At 42.6% G+C, this 13,418-nt stretch overlaps 1 protein-coding gene across 2 annotated transcripts in view; it reads left to right on the top strand.

Annotated features, from left to right (window-relative positions):
- Nucleotides 1–12,226: 12,226 nt before the first annotated feature.
- DNAH17 (dynein axonemal heavy chain 17) overlaps nucleotides 12,227–13,418 on the top strand; it is a gene marked incomplete at its 5' end in the record, with an annotated part of 111,890 nt that continues 110,698 nt past the window's right edge. For both annotated transcript variants that reach the window (XM_081218821.1, XM_081218820.1), the window contains one exon: nucleotides 12,227–12,571. In XM_081218821.1, coding sequence (XP_081074947.1) covers nucleotides 12,227–12,571 — 345 coding nt within the window. The remainder of the gene's footprint in view (nucleotides 12,572–13,418) is intronic.

Raw genomic sequence — 13,418 nt, 5'->3', positions numbered from 1 at the left:
TTAAGAACTGTGAGTTGAGTTTATTCAGTGTCTTATTCAGCAGACTATAACCTGGGAGACAGCCTCTCAGATGGCTCTGAGAAACTGCTCTGAAGAGGTAAGAGAGGAGCCAGGGTGTATATGAATTTTTTTGCTGGAATAAACATGTCACATCAAAAGATGACTCCTAATCACAAAGAACAGACATCTCAAGTTAATAATTCTAGTGCTTTTCTTTCTTTTTTTTTGGTGGGGGGGATTTCAACCACTTTATTTTCTTTCAGGGCACACCTTATAGCATTGTATTATAGGAATCAAGCAGTATATAAACAAAAAATGTTTTTCTAGAACTTTTCTATGTATGGGAAGATTCAAGAATCTGGGGTGATATTTTTCTTTAGATATGCATCTTAACTATCTAGGGGCAGGTATCCAAAGCTCAGAATGGTTCCTGTTTTTCTCCATCCTCAGTGCCCCTCAGGCATGCAGTCAGTGGGTAGCTACAGTGGCCAAGGGCTTGACCCTTGTAGACCTGGAATGCTGGGCAACCTTTTCCTTTTCTTTACAAACCCAACCCTCCAAGTCTGGGGGACATGTGGATGCCAGGTAGAGCCTACAATTACAGCCTCCCTTGCAGCTAGGTGGCCTTGTGACCAGGCAGGCGCCAATAGGGTGTGAGCCGAGTGGCCTGGGCACCATCTGGACTAATCAGTGAAGACACGTCCCTCCCCCCAGTTCCGCTCCTCCCGCATCCCAAGTACAGTGGACAGAGAGAAAGCCAAGTGGGTGTCTTCACGGAAGGAAAGAGAGATGGAGACAGACATTCCAGGCAATTCTTTAGAGAAGGGTGGCCATGAGGGGAGTGGAAGTAGAAGGCAGGGTGAGTTTGAGGAGGGTTTTCCTCTAAGATGGTAATGGCTTGTTCATTTCTCAAAGATGATGGCAGAAAGAGGTTCAAAGGCAGAGACGAGGACGGGCAGGAGGGGAGGGGACCCAGGGCACGGTAGAAGGGTTCACCTACATGAGAGAGGGCTACAACTCAGTTTTATCAGGTTTGATTGTGGACATTTTAGAAAGTTGGTTCCCGTGGTTCCAGTTTTCTACCTGAGGTAAAAGGTGAGTCTGTCTGCTGAGGGGGAGGGGAAGGGTCAGGGACTTGAGAAAAATTAAGACTCAGAGGAATTGTCCTAGAGCACAGTAGAGTGAGCTGACAAAAGTTAATTGAAAACAAAAACAACCCAGCAGCAATCCGGCAGTGCGTAGACCAGGTGAGTGTACAGGTGTGTCATTGTTTTTCCCCCCAGCAGCACTGAGCCTGGGTACCAGTCCAACAAAGGGAGATGGTCAGTATTACCATGGGGTGTAAGGAAAGGACCAGGGGCGAGGTCAGTGCAAGTGTGTTACACGATGGCCCTGGGAATCAGAGAGAGGGAGGGATGGAGGAGAAGACAGCAGGGCATGATGGAGGAGGGCAAGCAGCAGTGCCCACAGGAACTGGAGGGACAAATGAAAGCAGGGCATGGACATGCTGGAAGCACCTGAGGAGGCCAAGGAGCCAGGAGGCCAGGGAGTGATGAGGTTGTCTCTGTGGTCCCTGAAGTCCCCTAGGGGAGGTGGGAAATGAGGATGCAGAGGAATGCCTCCTGACAGTGATCTGGAATCCAGAGTCCTGCATGAGTGCAGATGTCTGGGATGTGGAGGGGGAGGCACAAAAGTGGCAGGAGAGCCCGGGTCTCAGAGTGAAGTGGGGATTTGTGTGTGTGGTAAAATAGACTCTGTTGTGCTGGTCTTAGCCTATCAACAACCGTGTTGTGGTTGGAAAAGTCCTGTGGTTCTTACTGTGATTGCAAGATGCACTTCAGCAATAACCATCCAGAAACTTGGAAAGAATTAGAAGTTTACTACTTACAAGACCTGTGTATGTAAGTTTACTACTTACAGACACAGCACATCTGGGGGCACACAGTGAGGTCATGTGTGTGGGGGGGGTGTACCTGAGGTTGTGCTTTTATTGGGGTAGAGGGTGGGGGCCTAGGATTCTGAGGGCTCACTCTTTATTGGTGAACTTAAAACATAAGAGTGGGAATTTAAAGTGCAGGAAGAGAAAAAATAAACAAAACCAAAAACAAGTAGCCCAAATTGTCAGTTATTAAAATCAACCAAGATCTCTAAAACAAAGGAGCCTCAGTTTGGGGGGTGATCTGGCTCTTTATCTAGTCACATGGCTGGCAATGTGTTGAAGGGGATGCCTCGGCAATGAAAGCTTAATTCAGGCACTAGCACCACAAAAAAGAAAAAAAAAAAAACCTGTCAGGGCTTACACTACATATACATAAAATAAAAGTTACCATTCTGACCATTCTTAGGTGGCATTAAGTACATTCACACTGCGGTGCAACCAATCACCACCGTCCATCTCCAGAAATTTTTCATCCTCCCAAACTGAAATTCTGTCCCCATGAAACACTAACTCCCCCCCTGTTCTTCCATCTTCTAGCCTCTGGCAACCTCTATTCTGCTTCCTGTCTCTATGAATTTGACTACTCCAGGGACCTCATATAAGTTCATTTCCCTGATGAGTTGCATTTCCCTGAAGACTAATGATGTTGAGCATCTTTTCATGTACTTATCAGTCATTTGCATACCTTACATGGAGAAATGTCTGTATCCTTTACCCATTTTAAATTATGTTTGTGTTTTTATTATTGTGTTATGAGTTTTATATATTTTTTGAATACAAGCCCCTTATCAGCTATATGATTTGCAAATATTTTCTCTCATGCTGAGGGCTGTTTTTTCACTTTCTTCATAGTGTCCTTTGAAGCACAAAAGTTTTTAATTCTTCTTTTATTGATATAGTTGATTTACAATGTTGTGTTAATTTCTTCTGTATAGCAAAGTTACTCAGTTATACATATTTACAGATTCTTTTTAAAATTCTTTTCCATTATGGTTTATCCCAGGACATTGAATATAGTTCCCTGTGCTATGCAGTGGGACCTTGTTGTCCATCCATTCCATATGTAACAGTTTGCATCTACTAACCCCAAACTCCCAGTCCAACCCTCCCCAAACCCCTCCCCATTGGCAACCACAAGTCTGTTCTCTATGTCTGTGAGTTTCTTTCTGCTTTGTAGATAGGTTCATTTGTGCCGTATTTTAGAGTCCACATATAAGTGATATCGTATGGTATTTGTCTTTTTCTTTCTGACTTACTTCACTTAGTATGATAATCTCTAGTTGCATCCATGTTGCTGCAGATGGCATTATTTCATTCTTTTTTATGACTGAGTAGTATTCCATTGTATGTATGTACCACATCTTTATCCATTCATCTGTCAATGGACATTTAAGTTGTTTCCATGTCTTGGCTATTGTGAATAGTGCTGCTATGAACATAGGGGTGCATGTGTCTTTTTGAATTATAGTTTTGTCTGGATATATACCCAGGAGTGGGATTGCTGGATCATATATGGTAATACTATTTTTAGTTTTCTGAGGAGCCTCCATATTGTTTTCCATAGTGGCTGCACCAACTTACATTCCCACCCACAGTGTAGGAGGGTTCCCTTTGCTCCACACCCCCTCCAGCATTTTTTATTTGTAGACTTTTTTTTAAATTAATTAATTTATTTTTGCTGTGTTGTGTCTTCGTTTCTGTGCGAGGGCTTTCTCTAGTTGTGGCAAGCAGGGGCCACTCTTCATCGCGGTGCGCAGGCCTCTCACTATCGCGGCCTCTCTTGTTGCGGAGCACAGGCTCCAGACGCGCAGGCTCAGTAGTTGTGGCTCACGGGCCTAGTTGCTCCGTGGCATGTGGGATCCTCCCAGACCAGGGTTCGAACCCGTGTCCCCTGCATGAGCAGGCAGATTCTCAACCACTGCGCCACCAGGAAAGCCCCTGTAGACTTTTTAATGATGGACATTCTGACTAGTGTGAGGTGATACCTCATTATAGTTTTGATTTGCATTTCTTGAATAATTAGTGATATTGAGAACTTTTCATGTGCCTATTGGCCATCTTTCTGTCTTCTTTGGAGAAATGTCTATTTAGGTCTTCTGCCCATTTTTCTTTTTTTCTTTTTTTTTTTTTTTTTTGCAGTATGTGGGCCTCTCATTGTTGTGGAGCACAGGCTCCGGACACGCAGGCTCAGCAGCCATGGCTCACGGGCCCAGCCGCTCCGCGGCACGTGTGATCTTCCCGGACTGGGACACAAACCCGCGTCCCCTGCATCGGCAGGCGGACTCTCAACCACTGTGCCACCAGGGAAGCCCTTCTGCCCATTTTTTGATTGGGTTGTTGGTTTTGTTGTTGTTGTTGAGCCGTATGAGCTGTTTGTATATTTTGGAAATTAAGCTCTTGTTGGTTGCCTCATTTGCAAATGTTTTCTCCCATTCTGTAGGTTGTCTTTTCATTTTGTTTATGGTTTCCTTTGCTGTGCAAACACTTATAAGTTTGATTAGGTCCCATTTGTTTATTTTTGCTTTTATTTCTCTCGCCTTGGGAGACTGACCTAAGAAAACATTGGTATGATTTATGCTGGAGAATATTTTGCCTGTGCTCTCTTCTAGGAGTTTTATGGTATCATGACTTATATTTAAGTCTTTAAGCCATTTTGAGTTTATTTTTGTGCATGGTGTGAAGGTGTGTTCTAACTTCATTGATTTACATGCAGCTGTCCAACTTTCCCAGCAGCATTTGCTGAAGAGACTGTCCTTTCCCATTTTATATTCTTGCCTCCTTTGTCAAAGATTAATTGACCGTAGGTGTGTGGGTTTATTTTGGGGCTCTCTATTCTGTTCCATTGATATGTATGTCTGTTTTTGTGCTAATACCACACTGTTTTCATTACTGTAGCTTTGTAGTATTGTCTGAAGTCTGGGAGGGTTATGCTTCCTGCTTTGTTCTTTTTCCTCAGAATTGCTTTGGCAATTCTGGGTCTCTTATGGTTCCGTATAAATTTTAGGATTATTCTAGTTCTGTGAAAAATGTCATGGGTAATTTGATAGGGATTGTGTTAAATCTGTATATTGCTTTGGGTAGTATGGCCATTTTAACAATCTTAATTCTTCCAATCCATGGGATATCTTTCCATTTCTTTGAATCATCTATAATTTCTTTTATTAATGTTTCACAGTTCTCAGCATATAAGTCTTTAACCTCCTTGGTCAGGTTTAGCCCTAAGTATTTTATTTTGAGGGGTGTGATTTTAAAAGTTTTTTTTTTTTTTTACATTCCCTTTCTGATATTTCATTGTTAAAGAAATGCAACTGGGCTTCCCTGGTGGCGCAGTGATTGGGAGTCCGCCTGCCGATGCAGGGGACATGGGTTCGTGCCCCGGTCCGGGAAGATCCCACATGCCACGGAGCGGCTGGGCCCGTGGGCCATGGCCGCTGGGCCTGCGCGTCCGGAGCCTGTGCTCTGCAATGGGAGAGGCCACAACAGTGAGAGGCCCTTGTACCGCAAAAAAAAAAAAAAAAGAAGAAGTGCAACCAATTTCTGTATGTTAATCTTGTGTCCTGCTACCTTGCTGAATTCATTTGTCAGTTCTAGTAGTTTTTGTGTGGAGTCTTTAGGGTTTTCTATGAATAGTATCATGCCATCTGCATATAAGGACAGCTTTACCTCTTCCCTTCCAATTTGAATACCTTTTATTTCTTTTTCTTGTCTGATTGCTATGTCTCAAACTTCTAATACTATGTCGAAGAGAAGTGGTGAGAATGGGCATCCTTGTTCCAGATTTTAGCAGGAAGGCTTTCAGATTTTCACCATCGAGTATTATATTGCTTGTGGGTTTGTCATAAAAAGCTTTTATTATGTTGAGATACGGTCCCTCTTTACCCACTTTGGTAAAAGTTTTTATCATGAATGGATGTTGAATTTTGTCAGATGCTTCTTCTGCATCTATTGAGATGATCATGTGGTTTTTGTCTTTTGTTGATGTGGTGTATTACATTGATTTTTGCGTATGTTGAGCCATCCTTGTGAACTTGGGATGAATCCTACTTGTTCAAGGTGTATGATCTTTTTTATGTGTTGTTGTATTCGGTTTGCTAATATTTTGCTGAGATTTTTTGCATCTATACTCATCAAAGATATTGGCCTATAATTTTCTTTTTTGGTGGTGTCTTTGTCTGGTTTTGGTATCAGGGTGATGGTGGCTTCATAGAATGCTTTTGGGAGTGTTCCCTCCTCTTCAATCTTTTGGAAGAGTTTGAGAAGGATTAGTAAAGGTTCCTCTTTAAATGTTTGGTAGAATTCGCCTATGAAGCCATCTGGTCCTGGACTTTTGTTTGTAGGGAGTATTTTTGGTTACATATTCTATTTCATTTCTAGTGATTTGTCTGTTCAAATTATCTCTTGATTCAATTTTGGTGGGCTATATGTTTCCAGAAAGTTGTCCATTTCTTCTAGGTTGTCCAATTTGTTGGCCAATAATTGTTCATAATATTGTCTTTCCCCCCCCCCAATATCGATTGATGTTTCTCCTCTTTCATTTCTTATTTTGTTTATTTAGGTTCTCTCTCTTTTCTTCTTGGTGAGCCTAGCCACAGGTTTGTCAATTTTGTGTATCCTTTCAAAGAACCAGCTCTTGGTTTTATTGCTTTTTTTTTTTCTATTTTTTAATCTCTATTTTGTTTCCTCTCTGATATTTATTATTTCCTTCCTTCTTCTGACTTTAAGTTTTGTTAAAAGTTTTTAATTTTGATGAGGCCTACTTTATCTTTTTCTTTGGTCACTTATGCTTTTGGTGTCATATATAAGAAACCATTGCTTCATTCAGGGTTATAAAGATCTACTCCTATGCTTTATGCTAAGAGTTTTATAATTTTAGCTCTTACATTTAGGTCTTTGATCCATTTTTTAGTTAATTTTTTAGGTGGTGTGAGGTGAGGGTCCAACTTCATTCCTTTGCATGTGTTCCAATACTATTTATTGAAAAGACTCTTCTTTCCCCAATTGAATTGTCTTTGTACCCTTGTCTAAAATCAGTTGCCCATAAATGTATGTGTTTATTTTTGGACTCATCAATTCTATTCCATTGATCTATCCTTATAGCAGCCACACTCAGTCTTAATTACCATAGCTTTCTAGTAAGTTTTTAAAATAATTTTTTACTGAAGTATAGTTTATTTTAAATGTTTCAGGTGTACGGCAAAGTGATTCAGTTATAGATACATATATCTATTCTTTTTCAAATTCTTTTCCATTATAGGTTATTACAAGATATTGAATATAGTTCCCTGTGCTATACAGTAGGTCCTTGTTGTTTATCTGTTTTTTTTGTCATAAATAGAAGATATTTATGTAAGTCTCATGATAACTACAAAGGAAAAACCTGTAGGAGTTACACAAAAGATTACAATAAACAAAGCATACTGCTACAAAAAGTCATCAAATCACAAAATAAATCAGTAAGATAAGAAGCAAGGAAAAAACAAAAAGAAGCAAGGAACAAAGGTTTAATAACACAATCAGAAAACAATTAATCAAATGGCAGTAATAAGTCCTCACCTATCAATAATTACTTTTTTTTGCATCGTTATTGGAGTATAATTGCTTTACAATGGTGTGTTAGTTTCTGTTTTATAACAAAGTGAATCAGTTATACATATACATATGTTCCCATATCTCTTCCCTCTTGCGTCTCCCTCCCTCCCACCCTCCCTATCCCACCCCTCTACGTGGTCACAAAGCAATGAGCTGATCTCCCTGTGCTGTGTGGCTGCTTCCCACTAGCTATCTATTTTACGTTTGGTAGTGTATATATGTCCATGACACTCTCTCGCTTTGTCACAGCTTACCCTTCCCCCTCCCCATATCCTCAAGTCCATTCTCTAGTAGGTCTGTGTCTTTATTCCTGTCTTACCCCTAGGTTCTTCATGACATTTTTTTTTCTTAAATTCCATATATGTGTGTTAGCATACGGTATTTGTCTTTCTCTTTCTGACTTACTTCACTCTGTATGACAGACTCTAGGTCCATCCACCTCATTACAAATAGTTCAATTTCGTTTCTTTTTATGGCTGAGTAATATTCCATTGTATATATGTGCCACATCTTCTTTATCCATTCATCTGATGATGGACACTTAGGTTGTTTCCATCTCCGGGCTATTGTAAATAGAGCTGCAGTGAAAATTTTGGTACATGACTCTTTTTGAATTATGGTTTTCTCAGGGTACATGCCCAGTAGTGGGATTGCTGGGTCATATGGTAGTTCTATTTGTAGTTTTTTAAGGAACCTCCATACTGTTCTCCATAGTGGCTGTACCAATTCACATTCCCACCAACAGTGCAAGAGTGTTCCCTTTTCTCCACACCCTCTCCAGCATTTATGGTTTCTAGATTTTTTGATGATGGCCATTCTGAGTGGTGTGAGATGATATCTCATTGTAGTGGGTTTTTTTGTTTTTTTTGTTTTTTTGTGGTATGCGGGCCTCTCACTGTTGTGGCCTCTCCCGTTGCGGAGCACAGGCCCTGGACACGCAGGCTCAGCGGCCACAGCTCACAGGCGTAGCAGCTCCGTGGCATCAGGCTCAGCAACCATGGCTCATGGGCCTAGCCGCTCCGCGGCATGTGGGATCTTCCCGGACCGGGGCACGAACCCGTGTCCCCTGCTTCGGCAGGCAGACTCTCAACCACTGCGCCACCAGCGAAGCCCCGTCGTAGTTTTGATTTGCATTTCTCTAATGATTAATGATGTTGAGCTTTCTTTCATGTGTTTGTTGGCAGTCTGTATATCTTCTTTGGAGAAATGTCTGTTTAGGTCTTCTGCCCATTTTTGGATTGGGTTGTTTGTTTTTTTTGTTATTGAGCTGCATGAGCTGCTTATAAATTTTGGAGATTAATCCTTTGTCAGTTGCTTCATTTGCAAATATTTTCTCCCATTCTGAGGGTTGTCTTTTGGTCTTGTTTATGGTTTCCTTTGCTGTGCAAAAGCTTTGAAGTTTCATTAGGTCCCATTTGTTTATCTTTGTTTTTATTTCCATTTCTCTAGGAGGTGGATCAGAAAGGATCTTGCTGTGATTTATGTCATAGAGTGTTCTGCCTATGTTTTCCTCTAAGACTTTGATAGTTTCTGGCCTTACATTTAGGTCTTTAATCCATTTTGAGCTTATTTTTGTGTATGGTGTCAGGGAGTGATCTAATTTCATACTTTTACATATACCTGTCCAGTTTTCCCAGCACCACTTATTGAAGAGGTTGTCCTTTCTCCACTGTACATTCCTGCCTCCTTGATCAAAGATAAGATGACCATATGTGAGTGGGTTTATCTCTGGGCTTTCTATCCTGTTCCATTGATCTATATTTCTGTTTTTGTGGCAGTACCATACTGTATTGATGACTGTAGCTTTGTAGTATAGTCTGAAGTCAGGGAGCCTGATTCCTCCAGCTCCATTTTTCGTTCTCAAGATTGCTTTGGCTATACAAATTGTGAAATTTGTATACAAATTTCATACAAATTGTGAATTTTTTTGTTCTAGTTCTGTGAAAAATGCCAGTGGTAGTTTGATAGGGATTGCACTGAATCTGTAGATTGCTTTGGGTAGTAGAGTCATTTTCACAATGTTGATTCTTCCAATCCAAGAACATGGTATATCTCTCCATCTATTTGTATCATCTTTAATTTCTTTCAGTGTCTTATAATTTTCTGCATACAGGTCTTTTGTCTCCTTAGGTAGGTTTATTCCTAGGTATTTTATTCTTTTTGTTGCAGTGGTAAATGGAAGTGTTTTCTTGATTTCACTTTCAGATTTTCATCATTAGTGTATAGGAATGCCAGAGATTTCTGTGCATTAATTTTGTATCCTGCTACTTTACCAAATTCATTGATTAGCTCTAGTAGTTTTCTGGTAGCATCTTAAGGATTCTCTATGTATAATATCATGTCACCTGCAAACAGTGACAGCTTTACTTCTTCTTTTCCGATTTGGATTCCTTTTATTTCCTTTTCTTCTCTGATTGCTGTGGCTAAAACTTCCAAAACTGTGTTGCATAAGAGTGGTGAGAGTGGGCAGCCTTGTCTTGTTCCTGATCTTACTGGAAATGCTTTCAGTTTTTCACCATTGTTGTTTATCTGTTTTATATATAGTAATCTGTATCTGTTAGTCCCAAATTCCAAACTTATCCCTCCCCCCTTTGGTAACCATAAGTTTGTTTTCTATGTCTGTGAGTCTATTTCTTGGTGTAAATAAGTTCATTTGCATCATTTTTTTTACATTCTACATACACGTGATAACATAATGATATTTGTCTTTGTCTGACTTCATTTAATATGATCATCTCTAGGTCCATCCATGTTGCTGTAAATGGCATTACTTCATTCTTTTTTTATGGCTGAGTAATATTTCCTTGTATATATACCACATTCACCTGTCAATAGACATTTAGCTTGCTTCCATGTCTTGGCTATCATAAATAGTGCTGCTGTGAACTGTAGTAAGTTTTGAAATTGAGAAGTTTTGAAATTGGGAAACTTTGCTGTTTTTTCAAGATTGTCTTGGCTTTTCTTGGTCCCTCAGATTTCCCTAAGAAATTGAGGATCAGCTTTTCCATTTCTGCAGAAACACACCTGGGATTTTGACAGGTATTGTGTTGAATCTGTAGATCAATTTGAGGAGAATTGCCATCTTAACAATATTAAGTCTTCCATTCCATGAACATGGGATGCCTTTCAATTTATTTGTCTTTAATTTCTTTTAATGATGTTTTGTAGTTTTCAGTGTATAAATCTTGCCCTTCTTTTAAAATTTTATTCCTAAATATTTTATTCTCTTTGGTGTTACTGTAAATGGAAATTGTTTTCTGAATTTCATTATCAGGTTGCAATGAGTATTATACTAAGGTAAGTCAGGGTGCTTGTTATAATGTCCATGTACCTCTAAAAAACAAAAGGTATATAATAACCAAGATAATGGGGAGGGAATGAAACAAATCTAGAAGAAGGCAAGAAAGGAAAAGAAAGGGAATCTAGAAGAGGCAAGGCAGATAATAAGCACTTAATAAGACAATAGTTTTAAACCCCAATGTGTTAGTAATTTCATGTAATGAAAATGACCTAAATGTTCAAAGGCAAAGTTTGTTTAATCCAAGAGCCTTTCCACTGTGGTGGGTAATTGACGGTTGTTCATTTGCGGCACCACCACTGGTCACTCAGGTCCTGAGAAGGTTCTAGGAGTCCCAGTTCCCAGGAGACTTGCAGAAGTTCCGTGGCAGTTGGTGCCTGTCAAGGGAAGGGAGCCATTTCCTTTACTGATCTGGGAAAGAGCTGCCCATTGTTTGGCTCTGCTCGCTACCTGAGAAGCCATTTGCTGTCAGCTGTGAGTGGCCATGAATTGTGTGAGGGGTGCTTGGAGGCAAAGCTGAGGAGGCTCCAGAGGACAGAGGTAGGACCCAGGCCCTGGTGGACAGAGTGGACCCATTACCCAGCCTGGAAGGTGCTCTGTTCCCTGCTTGGGGCCGGTCAGGATTTGGGGCACCCCTTTAAATATTATGCCCACAGGGAATGCCTCATTTGTCCTGGCCCTTTGGAGCTTCAAGGGTGTCCCCCCAACTCTCCAGTTAACCCTGCCCCTATGGGTGAGCCACAAGGGATTCTCCCGGAGGAATGTGAGCAGCTTCTGTGGGGTCCATGGGCACATGATGGGGACTGGGGGGTGGGAGAGGTTGAAGGGCTGGGCAAAAGTTGGGGTACACTATGGCTGGGGTTAGGACAGGGAGAGTGTGATGAACCCCACACCTGCACATTGGGTCCACCCCCTCCTGTCTGAGTTTAGCCCATATCCTGGGGGTGTGATGTCACCTTCCTGGGATCTTTCAACCTGACCCTTTTGTTGCCTCATTTCACCTTTCCCCACCCCGTCACCTTCAGACTATCTTGCTATGATCCTTTCCTTTTCTCCTTTTCCCCAGAGCCCATCTCAACCTTTCCCAGCCTATTAACTTCCTGGTCACAGTTAACACAAGCATACACCACTGCCGTGTGGCCCTGCTCCATGGTGATACCCACAGCGGGGCAGAGGGCAGCCGTCCAGCCAGAGCAGACAGACACAGCCCCCTGGTCCTCCCTCACCTGCAGCCCACCCACAGCTGAAAACAATATATGCACACTGACCCTTTCCTTTCTCGATTGGTTAGAACAGGGATTTCAGATGGTTCCAGGGACAGGCAGGAAATGGAGATTCCCCAGGAGACTGTGCTGTGTCTGTGTCTCTGTTCATTTAACAGGTGTTAAGTGAACTTCAAGATGACGAGTACACCAGACGTCAGGTTAGAGTATTTGGAGAGTGTCGCTTCCATCATCCTAAAGTTCAAGCCGGACAAGTGGAGTAAAATGGTCGGAGCAGAAGAGAACATGGGTTTGTTCACCGAATTCTTTGAGAAACCGGACGTCCTAGTTCTGGTGCTGACCCTCAACCCCGCCGGCATGATCGTACCGTGCCTGGGCTTCCCGGCCTCCCTCAAGTCCAAAGGGATGTACTTCATCAAGAAGAAACCTGATAACATCAGCAAGGACAACTACAAGGATCGTCTGGTCTATGGGGACATAAGCCCCACTCCCGTGGACCAGCTGATTGCCATCGTGGAGGAGGTGGGTGCATCTGGGCCTTGCTGGGGCAGGGCAGAGGGCCTAGGAGAAGCAACACCTGTTTCTCATACTTTGAGTGAGTGGCCTTGAGCGCTGCTACTCAGGGAGCAGGTCCAGGGGCCAGCAGCATCTGCATCACCTAGAAGGCGGTCCGGTATTTGAGAGCTCAGGCCCGGCTGCCCTGACCGCTGAGACAGATCAGCTTTCTAACATGGCCTCCAGCTGATGCTGTGCATGGGAAGGCTGAGTGGCCCTGGCCACCACCTGTCCTCTCTCGAAATCATTAGAACCTCCCTACTGCACTTGGGACATCCCTGCTTGTAGCCTCAGAAGGCATGGGCCATTTGAGATCCAGTAGATGGGTCTCCTAGTTCTGAGACTTCAAGCAAAGAAAGGGGACAAGCAGGTGCTGCTCTACGTATCTCTCCACTGTTGGCAGGCATGGCAGGTGCAGCTCCCTCTGGAGAGTCAGACCAGCCAGAGTTCCAGTGACTTAGCCTTCCTAGTCATCGTTCTCTTCATCTGTGAGATGGGGCCGTGCGTCCCTGCCTTGCGCAGACTCAGGCCACAGGGGGCGCTCAGCCAGGACCCAGGCCAGCCTCCTCTCACATCCACCGAGGCAGCTGGCATGGCCCAAAGCTGGAGCACACGGGTGTTTGTCATTCTCTGCTCGGGCTGCCCTAACAAAGCACCACAATCTGGAGGCTGCAAGTCCCAGATCAAGGTGTGAGCTGGGCTGGTTCCTTCTGAGGCCTCTCTCCTTGGCGTGTGGATGGCCAACTTCACACGGCCTTGAGTCTTCATGTGGCCTTCCCTCTGTGCGTGTCTGTGTCCTCATCACGGTCAAATT

The sequence above is a fragment of the Mesoplodon bidens genome (assembly GCF_964165515.1).
Source record: "Mesoplodon bidens genome assembly, chromosome: 19".
In the NCBI taxonomy this organism is placed as follows: Eukaryota; Metazoa; Chordata; class Mammalia; order Artiodactyla; family Ziphiidae; genus Mesoplodon; species Mesoplodon bidens.
This window is presented reverse-complemented; position numbering and strand designations above follow the sequence as displayed.